Source organism: Chiloscyllium plagiosum, unplaced genomic scaffold (assembly GCF_037043375.1).
Source record: "Chiloscyllium plagiosum isolate Xiang-an unplaced genomic scaffold, Cpla_swu_hap1 HiC_scaffold_48, whole genome shotgun sequence".
Classification (NCBI taxonomy): domain Eukaryota; kingdom Metazoa; phylum Chordata; class Chondrichthyes; order Orectolobiformes; family Hemiscylliidae; genus Chiloscyllium; species Chiloscyllium plagiosum.
In genome coordinates, this window is record NW_028270186.1 from 9660125 (window position 1) to 9685238 (window position 25114).

Sequence of the window (25114 nt, forward strand, 5' to 3'; positions counted from 1 at the left end):
CCACAAGTTCCCTCCACTATCTCTGAAAGCCCAACCCTCACTCTGGCCATCCTTTTGTTCCTCACCGAAGTATAGAATACCTTAGAACTTTCCTTTATCCTTCCTGCTAAAACTTTTCAATGCCCAATTCTAGCTCTCCTCAGTCCATTCTTCAATTCCTTCCTGGCTACCTTGTAACCCTCTAGAGCCCTATCTGATCCTTGTCTCCTCATTCTTAAGTAAGCTTCCTTCTTCCTCTTGACTAGATGTTCCACATCCCTTGTCATCCAAGGTTCCTTCACTCTACCATCCTTTCCTTGCCGCAGTGGGACAAACCTATCCAGCATAATCAGCAAATGCTCCCTCAACAATCTCCACATTTCTGTCATGCATTTCCCTGGGAATATCTGTTGTTAATTTATGCTCCACAGTTCCTGCCTAATAGCATTGTAATTCCCACTCCCCCAGTTAAATAATTTTCCTACCTCTCTCCATGAGTATAGTAAAGGTCAGGGAGTTGTGATCACTATCACCGAAATGCTCTCCCATCGAGAGGTCTAACACCTGTCTTGGTTCGTTGCCAAGCACCAAAATCAAAATGGCCTCCCCCAGAGTCGGTCTATCAACACATTGAGTCAGGAACCCTTCCTGGACACACCTGACAAAACTGCTTCATCCAAACTGTTTGAACTAAGGAGGTTCCAATCAATATTAGGGAAATTAAAGTCACCCACGGTAGCAACCCTGTTTCTTCTGCACCTTGCCAAAATCTGCCTCCCAATTTGCTCCTCTGTGTCTCTAATGCTACTGGGGGGTCCATAGAAAACCCCCAATAAAGTGACTGCTCCTTTCCTGTTTCTGACTTCCAACATACTAACTCAGTCGACAAACCCTCCTCGCCGACCTTCCTTTCTGTAGCGATGGTGCAATCCCTGATTAACAATGCCACTCCCCCACCTCTTTTACCGCCATCCCTATTCCTTTTGAAACATCTAAACCCCAGTATATCTAACAACTATTCTTGCTCCTGTGATGTTCAAGTCTCCATAATGGCCAAAACATCATAATTCCAAGTACTGATCCATTCCCTTATCCCTGATGTTTCTTGCTTAAAATGAACACACTTCAACGCATCACACTGACTGCACTGTGGCCCTATCAAGTGCCTATCCCTTGTCACAGATTCTCTGCATGCCATATCTGTCTGTTCACTTGCTACTCCATCCTCAGATCCATAGCTCTCATTCCCATCCCCTGCCAAACTCTTTAAACCTTCCTGGGGAGCTCCAGCAAACTTCCCGCCTAGGATATTGGTGCCCCTCCAGTTTGGGTGCAACCTGTCATTCTTGTACAGGTCCCATCTTCCACAGAAGTTATCCCAATGATCCACTATCTGAATCTCTCCCTCCGACACCAGCCCTGCAGCCGCGTGTTCATCTGCACTCGCTCTCTATTCCTAGCCTTACTAGCCTGTGGCACCGGTAGCAATCCTGAGATTACGACTCTGTTTGTCCAGCCTTTCAGCTTCCAATCTAACTCCCTATATTCTCTTTTCAGGTCCTCATCCCTTTACTTTGCTATGTCATTGGTACTGATGTATACCACACCTTCTGGCTGTTTTCCCTCCCCCTTACGAATCCTGCAGATTCGATCTGAGGCATCCCTGACCCTGGCACCCAGGAGCAAAATACCATCCAGGAGTCCTGTTTGCAAGATATTGCTATTTGTTTTCAAGACGTCACTATTTATTTCCCCAAGTTCTCTCGCTTCCACTTCCTTCTCTAAAGTAAATACTCACGCAAAACACTTGTTTAGTATCTCACCCATCTCCAGTGGTTCCACACACAGACAGACACATTGATCTTTAAGAGGCCCTCAATGTACTTATATTATTTTCCTTAAGTCTATTTGCCAAAGCTATCTCATGTCCCCTTTTTGCTTTCCTGATTTCCCTTTTGGATAAGGTAAATAAACAAGGTATTTTCCCTGGGTTGGGGGAGTCCAGAACTAGAGGGTGAGAGGGGAAAGATTTAGAAGGGACCTAAGGGACAACATTTTCATGCAGAGGGTGTTGCGTGTGTGGGATGAGCTGCCAGAAGAGGCTGGTACAATTACAACATTTAAAAGGCATCTGGATGGGTTTATGGGTAGGAAGGGTTTAGAGGGACATGAGCCAATTGCTGGCAAATGGGACTAGAAAAGGTTAGGATATCTGGTTGGTGTGGACAAGTTGGAACGAAGTGTCTGTTTCTGTGCTGTACATCTCTATGACTCTCAGTATACTCCGACTGCTCTTATACTTTTCTCAGGATTCACTCCATCCCACCTGTCATAAATGCCTCCTTCTTATTCTAGTATCTAGTAATCCAGCATCCTCTACACCTACCAGCCTTTCCCTTCGCACTAACAGGAATATACTGTCTCCGAACTCACGTTAACTCATTCCTAAAGGCTTCCCAATTCACAACCATCCCTTTACCTGCGAATAGCCTCCCCCAATCAACTTTTGAAAGTCCCTGACTCATACCATCAATATTGGCGTTACTCCAGTTTAGAACTTGAACTTTTGGATCAGTTCTATCATTTTCCCAATCTATTTTAAAATGAATAGAATTAAGATCACTTGTCCCAAAGTACTCCCCCACTGATAGCTCGGTCACTTGACCTGCCCTATTTCCCAACAGGTCAAGAATTGCTCTTCCTCTAGTAGATACATCCAGATACTGAATAAGAACATTTTCTTGTACACACTTAAGAAATTCCTCTCTAGCCAAGCCCTTAACACTACAACAGTCCCAGTCTGTGTATGGAAAATTAAAATCCCATACCATTACAACCCTGTTTTTCTTACAGATATCTGAGATCACCTGACAGATTTGTTTCTCACTTTGTTTTTCTCTGTCCACAGATGCTGCTAGACCTGCTGAGTTTCTCCAGCGTTTTTTGTTTTTATTTCGGTTGGTGGGGATCTGAAATACTTTGCTTCTTTATTGACCAGATCACAAAACGTTTTCTTTTTTTAGAAGAGCATCAGGAGATTTTCAACATTCATCTTAGGCTCCTAATTAGGCTTTAATTTAAAGTCTTATAAGATCTCTGATAATATGATACTCCCTTGATACTTCACAATGATGTGAGCTTCTATTATGACACGTCTTTAACAAACCAACTACATTTTCAGAAGTGAACAAAGGCAACCCAATTTGGCTGAAGCTCTTAAATCTACTTCTCTTCAAAAATATATTAACATCCTAGTCGACCAACTTGTAGTAACTTCAATGACCTCCCCGAGTGGTAAATCTAAATTAAAAACTGATTTTTTCATTTCTTTTGTACAAGCGAAGATGAAAAACATTAAAACTCAGACTTAGAGTTGCCCTAACTAGAATTACCTCATTCATTCCTGACTATAGATGATACTCTGTACCTTTCTGGTGTGAGTGGCTTCTTGGTCATTTGATAGACAAAAGTATGTATGGAGATCATCAATTTTGAAAAGCTACAAAGCCAAAATGTGACATTTCCTTGCACCTTACTTCACAGGTTGTTTTATCAACAACAATTAACGTTGATGGTCATGTGCTGGCTGTGTCTGATAACATGTTTGTGCACAACAACTCCAAGCATGGACGCAGAGCCCGTCGCCTCGACCCCACAGAAGGTATGTCCTTTTTGTTAAGGAATGAATACTCTTATGCACATGATATGGTGAGAAATAACAATGCGCACTGAGCCCTGTCCCACTTGTTCTGTGACTCTTGCCCTCAATTTATAGACAACCTGACCTTCGGAAATATGAACTAGATTCAATGCTGTTCCTTTTTCATTTATTGCTGTGCACAAGAAAAAGGCAAAGGGCGAATTATTCAACTTACACATGACAGTTCCTTATTCAAACAGAACTATTCAATGTTCAATTTGTTTTCTTTCTCCTCTGATTGTCAAGTGTCCAATTTCTATTTTAGCAAGTGGCTTCACCATCAGAATTTCACTGAGCAAAAAGTCAGGTGCACAGACATGTGCATTGTGTCCATGCTGTAATCGCGTTGCTGTGACATTGATTGGGATAATGGCTTTCACAGTCAAACAGCAAGTTGACACACACGTAAACTTCAATTCGATTTGTACTTTTACAAAGAAATTCGAAGGAAATCCCAATGCCCATAAACAGAGAACTGCAAGATAGTTTTGGAAGCAGAGCTTTAGTCAACTGATGTCAGGTACAAATAAATGTAAACTGATTCATCAATTTGTTCAGAATTTACAGAACAGATTGTAGTGAACAGTGATTTACAGATTGACAGAGCAATGATTGTCTGGAAATTGTTTGAAATGATAAAACTGAGGTTCTTAAGATGTTTTAGAAAAAAAGAGTAGGTTTAAGTTAGATACATTGCTAAAAGCTGTATACTTCAAGAATAGAATGATATTGCATTTTGGTGGCACTTAACATCAGCACTTCAGACAATTAGTTAAACACAGAAATCAGTTCAAGCTCAGTCAGGTCCAACAAGTGGCAATGAGGTCATGCGTTTTTGTGGTGAAGAGTGAAATATGCAAGTTAGCCAAGTTTCAGAAAACAGGTCTTTTTCGTCCACCTGAACAGGGTGACGAAGTCTTTCTTTCGCCTAACATCCTTAACAACACATCAGTCGCTGAGTAGTGACAATTGTTACCACTTAGGAAAAGTAATTCCTTCTGGTCTTACTTCAATTTCTAATTTCACGAATACTTCATGTTAGTTATGTGCAACTGGATGGGACAGTACGTTGAAACATTGGGCAAAAAGATTTAAATTTTGGTCAAGACTGATGACATTATGCAAAAGTATTAAAGGCCTCATTGATATAATATTGTCCTTGCCTAATTTTAAAAGTTTGGCAAGTTTTTAAAGTGATTAACAAAGCCTTTATCGAGGGCAGATGTCCATGATCTGAAAATTTGGCATCAAAAGCAGTGATACTCAGTCAGAGAGACCACAAGGGAGTATTGGTATGGAAATATCTCAGTGAAACATTAAAGATGTGCTGATCGCAGGTTGGTCTCTGAGCGCATTGTCAGGGTACAGGTGGTTGTTTCCGCTCAAGTGGGAGAGCTCAACTTAAACAATGGAAAAATAACCACACCTAGCACAAACATCCTTTATCCAAAGAAGAAATAATTTTCCTCTTATCGTAAAGAAAACCTGAAATATATCATAAACACATTTGTTTGTAATCCAGAATTGAGGTCAATATTCAAATCTTTTTTCTAAAAGATGTATAATCACGCACAAGCAAATGATCTCACCTGTAGAAGGATGCATGCAAGATTTAGTTAAATCAGGATTAACATGATTGGGTGCTGCAGGGACATAGTGATTCACCTCTGCTACCCAGACGACTGGAGTAAACAGCAGTCTGATGGCAGGAAGAAACCTGTGAAATTAATTCAAAACAGTTTCATCCCAACTCTCAAAGGTATGGTCATCAGGTGAATATGAACTGCAGTTCATTGGAAACCATGGCAATTTCCAGCCAGGTAGAAAATGGACAAGGATCTCATAAATGAAACAGAGAGACTTTTTCCGAGATTGAAATTGAGCACTGTCGGGTGGCCATAAAGATTTTACTCTGTGCTTAATTAACTTAAGAGTATGCTTAATTGGATGCGTCAAATAGAAGTGAACCTTTCCTCGTATTAACATCACCCACTTTGATCACAACATATTTGAAGAAAAGGAAAATAGAGCTAAAAATAAGAAGGTTGAGCAGAGTGGTCTTGAAGAACATAATAGATTGTATTCTCGTTTGGCATTCGTGGCAAACAATCTGCACAAATTGTTCAAGTACATGAAATGTATCCCTCCAAATGGTGACTGAAGCAGGAAAAGCTCCCAAATACATCAGCTTTTGTCTTCCAAGCTTCAAAATATCCTCCCAACAGAGAATAGGAATTGTTGTTTACGTTCTTTTTTTTAATAGAGTCTTCTGCAATTTGTAATGTTTGAATGAACAATCAAATTATAGATACACATGGAAAACACTGCATTCAGAATTAATGCAAGCGTGAACTGCTAATGAGCTGTGCTTAGGTTTGACGTATTACGCAAACATTAGTGATGTCTCTAAAGGTTCTCGCTCCCAAACGTCCTGCCACATCATGGAAATTTTAGTGATGCCTCGAGAGAGAGAGTCCAGTTCACTAAAGGTTCTGCAGTGATATGTTAACTTTAACAATGTTTTTAAGGTTTCGAAAATTTCCAAAGAATTACAATACTCTGGAATCAGAAAGTCTCTCAATTGTTCAAATGCTCAGAAATTTGACTGTACTCTGGAAATCTCAAAAACACTTGTACAGAGTAGTTGAAAATGTTCATTGTCCAAATGTAAGTTGTGCAAGGCAATATTCATGTGCTGCAATGGGTTAAATTGTTAAAACACCAATGCTGTACTGCAAAATATGATTAAATCAGCAAAGAATTTGCATGCTGTTAATTTCCTGTCAGTGACCATGGTGTTGTGAACAAAATTGGGGGAATTACAGCATGCAAACATTCCATTTTTTTCTTCCTTGACTGATTGAAAGTGATTGACTTGCTGCTAAGCCACAGCTTGAATATTTGGCATATTGCCAGAACCCTTCATGCTCTCCTCTGACCCTGTCAGCACTAAGCCAGAGGTGATGTATTGAGCTTGGATGTGGCCTTGAAACCATATAGCTTCTGACAGGGTGAGAAATTGTGAAGTTGAAGACAGAATGTGATCCTCCCCTACATGATATGCTCAACTCCAAATGGAAATGTGCATCCAGATTTCCTTGTGATACTATATTAAGTAGGTACAGCTGAACTTCAGGAAATGCTTGTCTGGCTATGGCTGTGGTGGTGACTGAACTATTTTAACAGGATGTGAGTGAGAAGTGCGTAAAGAAGCATACCTACCTCTTCTGAAATACATGCTCATTAATCTACGGACCATATGAGCATATTTATCTCTTAACATTCATAATATAATGGCTGATAGACACGATTACCTCTTTAATCACCCTCAAAGCTGGCATTTGAGTAGCTTCATATTATATTAATGCAAGGAGTTGGCAAATATGCCTCCCCTTTCGATGACTTTTTGCTTTAAAGTTCCATGTCCATTTTGTATCCTCTCTCCTCATTCAAAGTGGCTTTCTCTGTTTAACAGCCATTTATTTTCTGGCTGGGTCTTGAGTTATTGCACCTCTCCTATCTCATATAAGTCATGCCATCACATCATCAGCAAGGCTTCCTGACTGTGCTGCTCAAGTTGGTGCCATTATTTCTGTGCTCTGCAGTCACAGATCATTTTTGAGAACAGTCCTCTGCTCAGGTCCTGAAGTAAATTTTGTTTCTCATCTTTGCTGTTCTTTTGTTTTTTTAAAATTCTCTGTTGTTTGTATCCAGGCTCAATTTAAAAAAAAAAATCTCTGGAGTATTTCAGCTGTACTGGTACAAAAGTTGAGGAACTTGCACTGTACCTGTACTAGACTGTAAATTTTTTGAAAGACTTCTCTGCAAACTAGAAACCTGCTTTCTATACTGATACTTTCCTTGTTTTGATTTGCAAATGGTTTCAGCTGGGAATGCCATGCTACAGATGTATGGCACAGCATTTCAAGCTTCATGTTGACTGTTTTGCAAAAATTGTCCTCAGCAAATGAACTATGGCTTCAACACTAATTGCTGTTACAATGATGTTTCACTTCAAGTCATTTCACTTCAAGTGTTTTACAGGACCCCAATCTAACTTGAGTGAGGACACGCTGCAAGTCTTTTCCATGTTCATTTTATGATCTGTTAGCAGAACTCAGATAGGGCCAGAGCTTGGCTGCCAAAGTTGTTTTCGCTGGCCAAAGTGAGTGATGAGAAAAGAAAATGACTGATGTTCGGAGAGTAGGCATGAGGAGTGTCGAGCCCTTGCATCTCAGCATGGAATTAAAATTGTTTCAAACACATTTAACAATTTCACAAAAAAATGCCTAGTTTTTCCCATAGTTTTCATGACAGTGCTGCAGAGAAACAAGTGGAAAAATCATATTCACGGATGATGCACTTTGGGATCAAACAACCTTGCTCCCAGTCAATGTCAGATACAAACACATAAAATTATCACTTGGAATTTGAAATATTAGTGAATTGAACTAAACCCAACAATAGAGTGGGACACACAAATCCTGAACTTCCATTATGCAAGGGAATAGAAAGTCTGCCTGTCTTGAAATCTTTTACACAACATTTCAAGTTCACAAACTTCAAAGTCAGCTCACAAGATGAGTCAAAGTGAACAGGCAGAGTTCACTGAAAGCTTACAGGAAGCTACTTTGAGGCAGCATGAGTCTGTAAAATCTTGGTAAGATGATAATTTTCAACAAGCTTTTCGCACAGCAAATCCACAGCAAGATTATGCATGACCACACAGAACTGTGAAAAAAAAAGTTAACTTAAACTGTGTTTTGAATGAATTGCTGTCATCATGCTGTGTAGGCCAAAATAATAGGATACCCTGAAAGAACTTGAGAAACTTTCACCACTCCAGCTTAATCAAAAACAATCAAAGTCTTAATACTGTCGTGCAAATTTTGCAGTATTAGGACCCAGAAGGTTTACTCAAATTCCGAGCTTAATTGGAGGCAAAGTCAAGTTTTTAAGGAGTTGCTCAGGTTGTTGTGGTGACTGGAAGAGCATCCAGATTGTTGAAAAACATGGAAAGTGGAGCAGGAATCGACCATTTGGCCCTTTGAGCCTGCTCCTCCATTCAATATGATCATGACTGATCATCCAACCTAGTTCCCATTTCCGCACCCCCCCCTATGTCTTTTGATTGCTTGAGCTCCAAGCCATAGGATCATTGACCTATGCTGAATATACTGATTCCAGTTGGGCTACAACTTACCTCAAGACTCCCTGGCTTGGATGTGAAATAGATCAGGCAATATACAATCCTCAGCAATGTCCAATTTTACCTTTGTCAAAGATGCATTAGATTGATCACAGCTACAATGCTAACTGTTTTGCAATGCTGATTCTTCAACCAGAAAGTGCATTTACAAAGTTTTTGCCTTTCTACTGCAGCATGGATATGTATCCCAGTCCATTATAGATTTGCCAACAGCTTCATTTCACAAACCTTTACACAGTGTTCAGAAGCAGGCCACTTGATGCAGCCAGTCTGTGGTGACAATGGTCCTCTGAATCCTCCTCCCATCATTACCCATTTAACTCAGCTTAACTATCTCCTTGCTTTTTTTCTCATATGCTTCCTTAGATTCACCCAAAGTTCATCTCCACTACTTCTTCACTTAAGATTGTGGTTGCCCTCCTGAAAATCACAACAGTAAATAAAACACTGGAACTGACATTTAAACTGTAAGCAAAACAGAAGTTGCTGGAAAAGCTCATCAGGTCTGGCAGCATCTATTAAGAGAAATCAAAGTTAACGTTTCGGGTCTGGTGACCTTTCCTGAGAAGTTCTGAGGGTGACCAGATCTGAAACATTAACTTTGATTTCTCTTCACGGACACTGACAGACCTGCTGAGCTTTTCCAGGAACTTCTGTCTTTGTTTCTGATTTACAGCATCCACAGTTCTTTTGGTTTTTACTTAAACTATAGTTCGATACTGTAGGACTTCATTTTTCAGAATAAAATTCAATCAGCATGCACTGTAAGTTAAACTTTTTACAGAGTTAAAAATCAAATTTGGTAGATGAAATACTTCTAAATAAAATAAATTTTAAAATGTGAAAGAAAACTAAACTTTGCAACCAATTGGGAATGTAATGGTTTTGTAACAATGTCACTGGACTATTAATCCACAACTAATATTCTGGGGATATGGTGTCAGATCCCAAAAAAGCAGATGGTGAACACTGAATTCAATAAAAGTCTGGAATAAAAACTTAGCCAAATGGCAACCATATAACCGTTGCTGTTTGTTGTAAAAAACCATTTGCTTCATTAACATCCTTTAAAGACAGAAATAAAACATAGAACACATAAAATTACAGCACAATACAGGCCCTTTAGCTTTTGATGTTGCGCCAAACTGTGAAACCATCTAACCTCCACTATTCTGAGAGGGGAAAGATATAAAAGAGACCCAAGGGGCAGCTTTTTCACGCGAAGGGTGGTACGTGTATGGAACGAGCTGCCAGAGGAAGTGATGGAAGCTGGTACAATTGCAACATTTAAAAGGCATTTGGATGGGTATATGAATAGGAAGGGTTTGGAGTGATATGGGCCAGGTGCTGGCAGGTGGGACTAGATTGGGTTGGGATATCTGATCGGCATGGACAAGTTAGACCGAAGGGTCTGTTTCTGTGCTATACATCTCTATGACTCTATTCCATTTTTGTCCATATGTCTATCCAATGACCATTTAAAAGCCCTTAAAGTTGGTGAATCTACTACTGTAGCAGGCAGTGCATTCCATGCCCCTACTATCTGAGTAAAGAAACTACCTCTGACACTGTCCTTTATCTATTACCCCTCAATTTAAAGCTATGTTCCCTCATGCTAGCCATTACCATCCGAGGGAAAAGGGTCTCACTGTCCACCCTATCTAACCCTCTGATTATCTTACATGACTCAATTAAGTCACCTCTCAACATTCTTCTCTCTAACGAAACCAGCCTCAAATCCCTCAGCCTTTCCTTGTAAGACCTTCCTTCCATACCAGGCAACATCCTGGTAAATCTCATCTAAACCCTTTCCAAAGCTTCCACGTCCTTCCTATAATGCAGTGACCAGAACTGTACGCAATACTCCAAGTGAGGCCGCAACAGAGTTTTGTACAGCTGCAGCATGATCTCATGGTTCCAAAACTTAATCCCTCTACCAATAAAAACTAACACACTGTATACCTTCTTAACAACCTGATCAACCTGGGTGGCAACTTTCAGGGATCTATGGACATGGACACCGAGATTTTCCTGCTCATCTATACTACCAAAGATCTTACCATTGGCCCAATACTCTGCATTCCTGTGACTTCTTCCAAAGTGAATCACCTCACACTTTTCTGCATTAAACTCCATTTGCCACCTCTCAGCCCAGCTCTGCAGCTTATCTATGTCCCTCTGTAACCTACGACATCCTTCGGCAATATCCACAACTCTATCGACCTTAGTGTCATCTGCAAATTTACTAACCCATCCTTCTACTCCCTCATCCAGGTCATTTATGAAAATGATAAACAGCAGTGGACCCAAAACCGATTCTTGCGTTACACCACTAGCAACTGTACTCTAGGATGAACATTTCCCATCAACCATCACCCTCTGTCTTCTTTCAGCTCGGCAATTTTTTATCTAAACCGCGAAACCCCTCAATCCCATGGTTGCGTATTTTGTGCAATAGCCTACCATGGGGAACTTTATCAAACTCCTTACTGAAATCCATATACACCACATCAACTGCTTTACCCTCATCCACCAGTTTGCCCACCTCCTCAAAGAACACAATGAGGTTTGTGAGGCACAACCTACCCTTCACAAAACCATGTTGACCATCCCTAATAAACTTATTCTATCTCTTATAACCTTTTCCAACACTTTACCAACAACCGAAGTAAGGCTCACTGGTTTATAATTACCAGGGTTGTCTCTACTCCCCTTCTTGAACAAGGGAACAACATTTGCTATCCCCCAGTCTTTTGGCACTATTCCTGGAGACAATGACGACTTAAAGATCAAAGCCAAAGGCTCTGCAATCTCCTCCCTGGCTTCCCAGAGAATCCTAGGATAAATCCCATCCAGCCCAGGGGATTTATCTGTTTGTAAATTTTCCAGAATTGCTAACACCTCCTTGTGGTGGACATCAATCTCATCTAGTTTAGTGGCCTGTATCTCAGTATTCTCCTCAACAACACTGTCTTTTTCCTGTGTGAATACTGATGAAAAATATTTATTTAGTGCTTCCCCATCTCCTCTGACTCCACACACAACTTCCCACTGCTGTACTTGACTGGCCCTAATATTACTCTCGTCATTCTTTTATTCCTGATATATCCATAAAAATCCTTAGGGTTTTCCTTGATCCTATTCACCAATGACTTCTCATTTTCCCTCATGGCTCTTCTTAGCTCTCTCTTAGGTCTTTCCTGGCTAACATGTAACTCTCAAGTGCCCTAACTGAGCTTTCACATCTCATTCTAACATAAACCTTCTTTTTCCTTTTGACAAGAGATTCAGTTTCCTTCGTAAACATGGCTCCCGTGCTCGACAATTCCTCCCTAACTGACAGGAACATACTTATCAAGGACCTGCAGCAGCTGTTCCTTGAATAAGCTCCACAATTCAGTTGTGCTCAGCCCCTGCAGTTTCCGACCCTATCCTATGCATCCTAAATCTTGCCTAATTGCATCGTAATTGCCTTTCCCCCAGCTATAACTCTTGCCCTGAGATATATACCTATCCCTTACCATCACTAAAGTAAACATAACTGAATTGTGATCGCTATCACTGAAGTGCTCACCTACATCCAAATCTAATACATGGCCGTGTTCATTACCCAGTACCAAATTTAATGTGGCCTCTATCCTTGTTGGCCTGTCTATATACTGTGTCAAGAAACCCTCCTGCATACATTGGACAAAAACTGACCCATCTAAAATACTTGAACTATCGTGGCCCCCTTAACAACTACCCTGTCACTCTTGCTCCTATTGAGAATCATCTTTGCCGTCTTTTCCTGTGTATCTCTGGAATTATTTGGAGGCCTATACACTCCCAACAGGGTGACTTCTCCTTTCCTGTTTCTAACCTCAACCCATACTACCTCAGTCAATGAGTCCTCAAACATCCTTTCTGCAACCGTAATACTGTCCTTTACGAATAAAGCCACATCACTCCCTCTTTTACCAAGTTTTCTGTTCTCAATGAAACATTTAAGTCATGGAACATGCAACAATCATTCCTGACCCTGCTCTACCCATGTCTCCAAAATGGCCATAACATCGAAATCCCAGGTACCAACCCATGTTGCAAGTTCTCCCATCCCAACTTAGTCTAACCTCCTTATGACTTTAGAACCACAGCAATGTGGTCCACTTTAAACAATTAGGGAAACAGATGTTGGTCCATCCAGTGACGCCCACATCCCCTCACCAAAGAGAAAATTATGTCCTTCTCACCAACCACTCACTGACTTTCAAGTTGCAGCCTCTTTCTAATTCTTCAACTCTGATTTGTGATCTCTTCATCACTTCCTAACCTTCCAGTCGCAGTGTCCAACCCAAGCCCAACAGATCCAGTTCAGTTCTAAGCCAGAGCTATGATGTCACAGATAAAAGGTAGGGAGGAGGGACTTGCCTTTTATCTTAGCCTGCTGGATACACTTTCCTCATTCCTGAAGAAGGGCTCATGCCCAAAACATCAATTCTCCTGCTCCTTGGATGCTGCCTGACCTGCTGCGCCTTTCCAGCAACACATTTTCAGAACTTTAAACAAGAACATCTTGCATATACTTATTAAAGTGTGCTGCTCCCCTAGTTGATGCTCACTCAAATGTCTGAAGATAACACCATTGCATCTGCTGAGAATTAGAAAAGACTGATGGGTGAAAAGAGTTTCCTTATAAAGGGTCTAATATTCACTGTATGAACATAAGGTTCTGTTTTCAGCTTTCCTCTTGATACTTCAAGCTTCATTCCCAGTGTTACTTAATTGATAACTTCAACATGAGTATCAGAAAAGCTTGAAGGATTACATATCAGAGTTAACCAGTAACACATTTAGGATTTCAAAAACAAAGTTAGTATATTGTACTTCTTGAAGTCTTGGTTTGTGATTCACAGAGAAAAAGAGGTAAGGAATGAGAGAGAAAGTTAGAGTTTATGAATATGGGCATCGATAGCAAGAACAGCACCTAATGTCATTCCTAATTTTCTTTAATAAGATATTGCTAAGCCCATTTCATGGCTTGCAGTTTCACAGATTGCTGTACTTCAGAGCCAACCATATTGTTTATGGTACTATCGCAGTGATAAATTGGTAAACCGGTGAGGCCAGCAGGTTTTTGCTTCCCCGTAGGACATTGTGAAACCAATTGGGTTCTTACAAAAATCCCAAATAGAAGGAAAATACTGTGGATACTGGTGATCTGAAATAAAAATAAGAAGCGTGATCTATTGACTTCAATAAAGCATTTGATGAGGTGCCGCATGGTAGACTGGTTAGCAAGGTTTGATCACATGGAATACAGGGAGAACTAGCCATTGGGATACAGAACTGGCTTGAAGGTCAAAGACAGAGTGTGGTGGTGAAGGGTTGCTTTTCAGACTGGAGGCCTGTGACCAGTGGTGTGCCACAAGGATCAGTGCTGGGTCCACAGCTATTTGTAATTTATATAAGTGATTAAGATGTGTAAGTTTGCAGCTGACACCAAAATTGGAAGTTTAGTAAACAGCAAAATAGATTACCTCAGTGTACAATGGGCCAATGAGTCAAAAAGTGGCAGATAGGGTTGAATTCAGATAAATGTGAAGTGCTGCATTTTGGAAAGGCAAATCAGGTCAGGACTCATGGAATTAATGGTAAGGTCCTGGAGAGTATTGCTGAACCAAGAGACCTTGGAGTGCAGGTTCATAGTTCCATGCAAGCGGGGGCCAAGATCAACAGGATAGCAAAGAACGTATTTGGTATATTTGCCTTTATCAGTCAGTGTATTGCGTACAAGAGCTGGGAGGTCATGTTGCGGCTGTACAGGATATTGGTTTGGCCACTTTTTGAAAACTGAGTGCAATTCTCGCCTCCCTGCTAGAGGAAGGATGTTGTAAGCTGGAAATGTGTTGCTGGAAAAGCGCAGCAGGTCAGGCAGCATCCAGGGAACAGGAGAATCGACGTTTCGGGCATAAGCCCTTCTTCAGGCTTATGCCCGAAACGTCGATTCTCCTGTTCCCTGGATGCTGCCTGACCTGCTGCGCTTTTCCAGCAACACATTTCCAGCTCTGATCTCCAGCATCTGCAGACCTCACTTTCTCCCTGAAGGATGTTGTAAAACTTGAAAGGGTTCAGATAAGATTTACAAGGTTGTTGCCAGGGTTGGAGGGTTTGTGCAATATGCAGAGGCTGAATAGGCTGGGACCTTTCTTCCCCAGAGTGTCAGAGGCTGAGGGGTGACCTTACAGAGGTTTATAAAATCATGAGGGGCATGGATAGGATGAATAGTCAAGGTCTTCCCGTATGGTAGGGGAGTGCAAAACTAGAGGACAAAGGTTTAAGGTGAGACAGGAAAGATTTAAAAGGGGCCCAAGGGGCAGCTGTTTCACACAGTGTGTGGTACGTGTATGGAATGAGCTGCCAGAGGAAGTGGTGAAGGCTGGGACAATTACAACATTTAAAAAGCATCTGGATAGGTATATGAATGGGAAGGGTTTAGTGCGATGTAGGCCAAATGTGGGCAAATGGGACTGGATTAATTTAGGATTTCTGGTTGGCATGGACAAGTTGGACCAAAGGGTCTATTTCCATGCTGAACAGCTCTGTAACTCTATGACTCCAAATGCATAGAAGAAGAATCATATTGAGTTTGCAATGTTAACTCTGTTTTTCTCTTCAAACATCCTGCTCGACCTACCGAATTTCTTCTGCATTTTCTGTTTTCATTTCTCACAAAAATCTGGTAATTTTAGAGGAAAGATGACAGACTCTTACTTATTATTCCAGATTTATCTAATCAACTGAATTCAATATGCAAGCTGCTGGGGTGAGATGTGAATTTGTATCTTTGCACTAACACACCCTATTTTACTGGTAGACAATCAATATGGGAAATGTGCTGGTCACCTATCAGTATTTCAAATGGACTGTCAGCATTCAAAATGCTAACCTATTAATTTGAAGAGAATTTGTAGCTCAGTTAAACAAGAGAGCAATTGGGGGAATGGCAAGGTCACTGGACAAGTAATCTTGAGGGCCATGAAAATGCCTGCTCATATTAATTCAGATTGGAAATGGGAAATTGAAAACCCTTCTCAGTCATGGTGCCATGAAATTATCACTGATTATCGGAAAAACCAACCTGGTTTATTCATGTCCAATATAGAAGGAAATCTGCTCATCCTGGTTTTCCTACATATGCTTCCGGCAAACTAGTTCAAAAAGTATACAAATTAGGAGCAGAAGTTGGCCATTCAGCCCTTCTAGCACGCACTCCAATCAATAAGATCATGATTAATCTGTTTGTGTTTCAATTTCCATATTCCCAACTAACCCAACACCCCCCTGCATAAAATAATCTATTGACCTTGAAAAATATTCAATTCGCCGACTGTGGGCCCCTTGATCACCCAGGAGGAATACAAGAAAGTAAATTAGGTGGGGAGGTCACACGAAGGTAACAGGCTCCACCCTGAATTTCTTGCAATGTCTAGAGAAACAATCTAACAAGGTGTTTGAGGGATCTGCAATGTTTCCCTCCAGATTTTATTTCCTTTCGCTGTGTCCTGGTAATGCTTAAATTCCTGAAGTGTCAGGAATTAAAATTTTCTGGAGAAAATCAATCTCATGCCTCCAGCACTTGCATTTCTCATCGATTAACCACCATTCCTGAAAACTGAGCATTGCCTACTTTCACTCTTTCCCATTGCAATTAAAAAAGGAATGCTTAATATCCCATGTCACATTAGACTGTCAATCTAACTGTTGGGAAATAGGCAGATATTCAGTCTTCCTTGAACAAAAACTTTTACGCACATTAGTCCTTGCTTCTCTTTCTGATTGCTGTGCTTTATATGACATTAGAAAACTAACCAGTGAAGATAATTAATCTGAGAGAAATGTTTGAAAATGTACAAATTATCAAGTTAGATCCCGCTATCCTGCTCTCCAGTGCAGCCTGGTGACCACAGGCATGACTGCATACAAGTATCCATTCACAATTCTTAAAGCAGTTTTCAAACATCAATAATATTGCTACTGATTCTGGATGCCCTTCTAGATAGCAAACCACAAGTCTTCTCACAACAGGAATCAAATGTCAAACAGAAAGGGTACATAAGGATAGTCTTGTGCTTGAGTACATGCAGAAAATACCCTGTTCCCCAACACACTGGTTGTTGTGTCACGTTCAGACTTTGCCTTGCATTTCAAGGAAAGAATTGCACACTAAGTCATAGTTTTACCAGTGTTAATGTAGGGCCGGCTTGAAGAATAGGGGATCGGACAACCTGCTTAGATCTTCTAAGGAACCAGAGAAAAGGTAGGGGAACAGTGAAATGCAAGATTAAAGATTAAATTAATCTAATTTCTTCACTCTCTTAGCTACACCGTGCATCAAAGCCATTAGCCCAAGTGAAGGTTGGACCACTGGGGGTGCCATGGTCATCATTATCGGGGACAATTTTTTCGATGGATTGCAAGTTCTATTTGGCACCATGCTTGTTTGGAGTGAGGTAGGTTACCACTGCAGCAATAATTATTTTCAGGCAAACAAGTTTTGATCGACTTTGATAAAGTTCATTAATATAGGAAGTTTGGATTAAAAGGTGATGAATGAATTTGAGAATTCCTCAAGTATTTTTTGAATGGCTGACAATTAGGCGGCATGGTGACTCAGTGGTTAGCATGCTGCCTCACAGCACCAGGACATGAGTTCGATTCCAGCCTCGGGTGACTGTCTGTGTGGAGTTTGCACATTCTCCCCATGTCTGCATGGGTTTCCTCTGGGTGCTCTGGTTTCCTCCCACAATCCAAAGATGTGCAGGTTAGGGGAATTGGCTGTGCTAAATTGCCCATAGTATTCACGGATGTATAGGTTAGGGGCATGAGGCAGGGGTAAATGTAGGGGAAGGGTCTAGGTGGGATACTCTTCGGAGGATCAGTGTGGATTTGTTGGGCCCGAGGGCCTGTTTCCACACAGTAGGGATTCTAATTCTGTTCTGAATCCCATTATCTGTACTCATGATATCATTAGGACTTTCAAAGTCTGTTCAGCAATAACCAGGCTTCCTGATGTTTCCATTAATAAGACGACTGATTGTTGTGGAACTGGGTCATTAAGATCAAGAGAATCTCAGGCTCTGGATGATGGAACTGAGGGCATTATTGCTAAGTTTGCAAATGACCAAAAGACAGATGGAGGGACAGTTAATGTTGAGGATGCAGGAAAGCTGTAAAGGGACTAAGATGGGCTAGAAGAGTAGCAAAGAAGCAGCAAATGGAATACAATGTGGGAAAGTGTGAGATTATGCAGTTTGGTGGGAGGAATAGAGACATATACTATTTCCTCAATGTGGAAAGGCTTTGGAAATCTGAAGTTACAAGGGACTTATTTGAGGATTCTTTGAAAGTTAATATGCAGGTTCAGATGAAAGTTAGAAAGGCAAATGCAATGTGCGCATTCATTTTGAGATGGCCAGAATACAAGAGCAGAGATGTACTGTTGAGGCTCGATCAGGCTCTACTCAGACTGCATTTGGAAAAGTGTGAGCAATTCTGTGCCTCATATCTGAGGAAGGATGTGCTGGCATTGGTGGAAGTCCAGAACAGGTTTATAAGAATGATCCCTGGGATGAAGGGCTTGTCATTATGAGGACAGGTTCAGGACTCTGGGTCAGTACAGGAGAGAGTTTAGAGGGAATGGTCTGATTGAAACTTACAGAACATTGAGAGTTCTGGATATAGTTAATGTGGTGAAGGTATTTTCATTAGTAAGAGAGACTACAATCCAACGGCACTGCCTCAGAGAACTACGATGAGGAGGAATTTCTTTAGCCAGAGGGTGGTTAATCTGTGGAAGTCATTGCCATAGAGGGTTGTAGAGCCCAAGTCATTTAAGGTGTTTTAGACAAGGAGAGATAGATTCTTGATAGCAAAGGGGGTGAAGGTAGAAGAATGGGGTTGAGAAACATATCAGCTATGACTGAATGGTGGAGCTGACCCAGTAGGTCAAATGGCTTAACTCTTCTACAACTTATGGTCTTATGGCTCACTCTAGTTAAATGATCAGTTCGCTAAATTCAGTAAGATCAATGTAAAGGAAGTTACAATTGGTTGCAGTAGATTACGGAGCTGAAATGAAAGCAGTTCATTCGCATTCCCACATCTGATTGATAGTTACTGACCCCTGCCAGAAACTGGATATGTGAAAATCATAGAAAAATAAGATGAACCCAAGTGGAATTATCTCACTCCCCAGATTCACATAGGAAAGATATCACATTGAGTAAGGTACATGAGGTCTGCCAAATGCTGTGGAACTATACCCCAGTAAATTAGGGAAGGAGGGGAAATTACTCTGATAAACAAGCGAAATAATTTTAATTCTGCTGTGGAAGTAGAAATGTACAATCAGCAGTGTCTAGCTTGGCACTCAAAAGTAGGTCCAAATTGAAGAGTTTGAATGGCTATGACGATGTATGGCACGCCAATAAAGTCAGATTTCAAAAGAGCTGGAAGTTAACTTGGTGAGAGGCGCAAAGCAAAATTCAGACCAGACCCAAATGCCTTTTCCTTCTCATGCCTTTCAGCTCATTACTCCCCACGCCATTAGAGTACAGACTCCTCCTCGACACATTCCAGGAGTGGTGGAGGTCACACTTTCCTACAAGTCAAAACAATTCTGCAAAGGTGCACCTGGAAGATTCATTTATACAGGTAGGTTGACTTCTTGCTATGTTGGAAGAACTTTCACAAAACAAAGAGGGAATTGCACAAACTGTGAGATGAATGCTGATGAGATAGGTGTAATAGCATGGAAGTCTCCTCTGTCTGTTGGCTGTAAGGGTTGTCTCAATCCAAACTATGCATACCTCAGCACAATTGGACATTAAGTTGGCAATCTGAATCAAGGGAAATTGAAAAATGCCACACTACTGTAATCAGGGATTAATTTATTGAGGTTAGCTCTTGTATAATGATTAGAGATTGGGAATATATTGTTCTGCTGAAAATATATTACACTTGATTAAGGAGGATTTGGTGTCAATAATAAGAATTTCTAATGCTGCAACATTTACTTGAAATGCAGAAGTGCTTCCATCATCATTGTTCGCAGCAATGAATAGCTATTGTAAACTTTTGGAAAGAGAAAAATGGAAAACAACATCAAGAAAATCTAAAAGAACATTGGCATTAGAATTATAGTTGATTAATGTCAAAGTGCATGGAACTACAGTACAGAATGTAAGGGGAGCAATAACCATTCCATTTGTTTTCCAACTCACTTGGTGTGCTTTAATATTAACTTGCTGTCATTCATCTCTGAGGATATTCAGATCCCTTATATCACGGCATTTTCTTAACTCTCTCCATTTTAAAAATGTCACTTTTCTATTATTCCTGTCAAAGTCAACAATTTCACAAATTCCTGCTTACATTCCACCTGCCAAACCTTTAGCACTGAACTGACATATTTATCTATCTTAAAATACTCCTTGGGCTTTCTTGAAACAAAGGGAAGTGCTCCTTCTTTGGAGGTGGTTGGGTTGTTTCATATGATTATGTTCTATCAGGCTTATTGCATATGCAGGCGCAAGTTGAATGTCAAATCTTATGGGTAGGAGATTCTGAAGCCTCTAGTGACCTCTCAGGTTCAAACACTGAGGTACCATATTTAAAATGCACCCAGACAGCACTTTACTTTCTGCAAGCAATCCCAGGTCCTCCACTGATTGCCCCACCCATCCCTGTAGATGTCTGACAACAGAAAGGAAGTGGCTCAATGTTTCAGCAACATCACCCTCAACATATATAACGTGTAGAAACATAGAAAGTAGGAGCAGGAGGAGGTCTTTCAATACCTCGAGCCTGCTCCGCCATTAACTATAATCATGGCAGATCATCAAACTTAATACCCTAATCCCATCCTCCTCCTCATGATTCCTTTAGCCAAAGAGCTACATATACTTCCTTCTTGAAAGCACATAATGTTTTGGCCTCAACTACTTTAATGGGAGTGAATTCCACAGGCTCACCAATCTGTGGGTGAAGAAATTTCTCCTCATCTCAGTCCTTATCCTTTTACTATGATCCCTGATTCTGGACTCTCCCAGTATTAAAAACATCCTTCCTGAATCTAACTTATCAAGTCATGAGGGCTACTGTTGGATGGTGGTGCCTGCCCAACATAAAGCTCCTGATTCCTTCAAGGGAGCAAGCATTGAAGGTGAATGGCAACCAATGGGACTGCACCTGTGCTGAAGAGGAGATTGGATATGTACATCTATTAAAAAAGAAGCCCTCCATTCTGCTACGAAGTCTTACCAACATCTCGGGTAAGGGTGGTTTGTAACACTAACATAACGTTGTTTTTTGATACAGCTACTGGATCGCCTCATAAATCAACAGAAAAAAGGAAAGAGGTTCATGCCTCAGACATATCTTTTGCAGGACTTTGAGGAGGAAGTACTGGCATACTCAAAAGATGCACTGCAAAGGCATTGCTTCCCACCCTCCAGGACAGGGATATTCACTATCTCGGGTTGGCTTGGAATCACATTCTGATGAGCACGGCACTGATATGGTCCCACAGCTACGACAGAAAGTTTCAGAGTTCTCTGACACTCTGAAGACTGCTGCAGAACAGGCCCCTACTGAGTTCATTGCAGATGATGAGCATCTGGACTTGGCCATTTATGAGCTGATGGAGATGCATGGATAAACAGGAGAACATTTGGCAGTGGTGCCAGAGATCTTGCATACTCTTGATTGAAAGGCCAAGGAGTCTGTCCAAGTAAAATCTGATGTTGTACCAATCTAAATTTCAAACAATCTTTATTCTGTCAGCAAATTTAGCACTTATACATTTAGCCCCTTTACCCAAGAGTCATTGACACAGATTCTTTTGTTCCAGATATCCAGCATCCACAGTATTTTGCTTTTAGTGATTAAAAAGCAGGTTTTGTATCGCAATGAATTATTTAATCATGTGTTCAGCTGTCAAGTGCTCTAAACTCATCTTGTTTTTACAGTGAATTAATCCAGAGCATTATTTACAATTACTACACAACTGAATATGCAGGTAACTGCACGAGAGGTTTGAAAAAATATCCAACAAGTTAGCTACACACTTCCTGCAAGACAGGGGTCGATTAGTCCTAACTGTTAAAAAATAGAATGGAATAGCATTAAGTACCACTCTTGGAAAGCCAGCTCATAAGAATTGTTCACATCCTCTGGGAGCCATGCAAAATCTTAGCTATGTCGAACCATTTGCTTTTGAACAGAGCTAGAAATGGATCCACATGTGTGAGGTCTGAATGAATATGCTTCTTACTAAAATCGGATCAAGGTTATTAGTTATGAGGCTCCAAGTTGTGGCTCTATTGCTCTGGTTCTTTTCTGCTCTGAATTTGGTTTACTATTCTTCTGGCTGTGTATTTAAGATAATAGCAACAACTTGTACTTACATAGCACTTTTAAATTAGCAAATCATCCCAAGAAGCTTCACAGGAGTGTATCACACAGATTTTTGTGCCAAATCATGTGAAAGAGATATTAGAATTGATGATGATAAGCCGCTTAAATGTTTTCTTAATACAGGAGAAAAAGGTAGAGAAAGTTATGAAGAAAATTCCAGTCAGCTGAAGGCAATACTGTTCATGTTTGAATGATGAAAACTGGAGATTCAAAAAGGACTGCAGGAGTTGAGAGGGTCTGAGGGATTGCAGAGATGGTGAGAGGGAAGGCATTAAGTTCGTGGAGGAATTCTAAAATACAGTCATTGCTGCATATAATCTTCTGGAGATCAGCCAGCCGTAGTGGTAATGGTTGGACAGGATGTTCTGCAATTTGGAGACAAGCAGCAGAATTTTGGACGAACTCAAATTTACTGAAAGTGCAAGGTGGGCAATTAGTAACAAAACATTGGAATTGTCTAATCTAGATCCTAAGTCCTATCTGTTCTGTCCCAGAGTGCTTTCAAAAAAATTACCAACAAATGGTAAATTAAGAGTGCACAAAGAGAGACAAAAATGACTGATACAAACACAGAACATGAACTATAGCTGAAACAAATACAGTAGTAAGAGAGCAAATTGAGATGCAGGAAAAAATGTAAAGATCTAATTGTAAAGCATAAAACTCAAAGTAACAATGGAAGAGAAACAGGCAAAGGAGTTTAATCTTACACACACAGTGAGAGATGGGAAGTAAGAGGAATGATGCACAGCAATGGAAACAATCACTGTGGGAACAAGTCCAACTCTCAGGATAATGCTACGGCTTTCTCAGGCTCAATCGTGTATGGATTAGTTGACTTTCTACCCACTGAAATTTGCATTATTAAAGTCCTAAAGCAAACGTTAACACTCCCTATGGAGGATTAAGTGATGCTAAGTATAGTATTGACTATATTCAATGAGCTGCTCTCAGTCCAATTCCCCAATGTACACATCAGCTTGTCAAATATTTAACTTCATGCCATCCTGTAGTTATTAAATAAAATGTAATATAAATCTGACAAGAAATTCAGATACACTTCCCATTTAATTTGATGAGGGGATGCCACAGTGCAAAATGCAGAACCCATTGATTTTAACAGATTAACCTTCAGTATGCCATTGGAGTTTACCATTCCAAATGCACATATCTTCTGTGGCATTTCCTGACTTGTTTATAAGTTGGTATGCACCCTTTCTGCAGTTTTTGTGGGTAGGTGTCCAAGCTTGGAATTTGGTTTGTAGACGTTTCGTCCCTTTTCTCGGTGACATCCACAGTGCTGCAGAGATTCCTGTGAAGCGCTGCAAGACTGTATTGGTTTAAATTTATTTTGTTTCGTTTCCACTGCTTCCAGTTGCCAGTTCTGGTTGTTCATTTTCATGGATGGTGTTTCGGGTCTAGGTCAATTTGTTTATTGATGGAGTCTGTGGATGAGTACCATGATTCCAGAAATTCTCTGGCTGTCCTCTGTTTGGCTTGTCCTATTATGCCCTATCAAATTTGTGGTCCTTGTCAATTGTGTCTACAGGTACTAGGGACAGCTGGTCATGGTGTTTAGTGGCTAGTTGATTTCATGAATGCAGATCGCTAGTTGTCTGCCTGTTTGTCCTGTATAGTGTTTCGTGCAGCCTTGCATTCAATGTTGTACACCATGTTTGTCTTGCACATGAGCTTTTTGTTCTGGTGAGTTGTCTGAGCTTGGCTGTTGGTTTATGGGCTGACATAAATCCGAGTGGTTGGAGGAGTTTGGCTGTCAGTTCTGAGACGTATTTATATAAGGTACAGCAGTTAGTGTGTTGGGTCGTGGCATCCCCTTGCCATGTCGTTTGTCTGTCAGGCATCCGCAGACGAAGGGGCGGGGAAATCCGTTCTTGGCAAAGACCTGTGCAAAAGCTGTGCAGTGAACACTCAAGGATTTCCACACTTCAGCCAGTCACCATAGATCATGAGTATTCTATCAGCAGTTGTGAGATGTCACCTCAGCAAAAATGTCACGACACAGCAACAAATCTGAAGATTGAGCACAAAAGGCTTGAAAGACATTTCTTTTATAAGTTTAGTGTTTTAGAAACTCTGAGGATTTAGCATTAAATAGCACGTCAATATTATAATCAGAGTGAAGGTTGAGATTGAATTGAGAGCAAAGAATATAGTGTCAGGTCAAGTTCTCATAAACAGACTTGGGAATCGTGGAAAATTACAAACCTAACTTCATTCATATATAATTGTCATTTATCGAATATCTCAGAATACCTTAAACAGAGAGAAAAGCAGACAATTTCTTTTCTGTGACGTTTTAGTATAAAACAAAATGATACAAACAGACTTATACTGGAATATTTGAAGGCAGGTCAAAATAAAAAAGTAACTTGAGAAAAGTAATCCACAAGATAGTACAGTGACAGAGTGATCGATTAACCTCATGGTGAAAAGCAGTCACAGAACAATAGAAAAATAGATTCAAAGTCTGGAGGTGGACAGTGGCATGCATGGCTGGATAATTTCACTCAGATTAGATGAAGTGAAGCGCTGGAGAGTACAGTGAGGGCTCATTGCATCTCAAATTCCTTCTGTTCCTCCCTGTTAAACATTTGCAGATCAGATACAACATTGCTTATAGAGTACCCATTCTCCACTTTGCTTTCAGATGTTCTGACATTTGTTCCAGTACATCTTTGCTGTAATGTAAGACTTTCTATGACTGACCATCTGGCTGAATTGATGTCCTACATGATTACGTTTTCCAA

General features: G+C 40.6%; 1 protein-coding gene across 4 annotated transcripts in view; it reads left to right on the forward strand.

The window, feature by feature from the left end:
• The window catches only part of LOC122543076 (transcription factor COE2), a 267093-nt gene that overhangs the window by 186092 nt on the left and 55887 nt on the right, over positions 1-25114 (forward strand). For all 4 annotated transcript variants that reach the window (XM_043681302.2, XM_043681301.2, XM_043681304.2 and 1 more), the window contains 3 exons: positions 3523-3640; positions 17250-17380; positions 19457-19583. In XM_043681302.2, coding sequence (XP_043537237.1) covers positions 3523-3640; positions 17250-17380; positions 19457-19583 — 376 coding nt within the window. The remainder of the gene's footprint in view (positions 1-3522; positions 3641-17249; positions 17381-19456; positions 19584-25114) is intronic.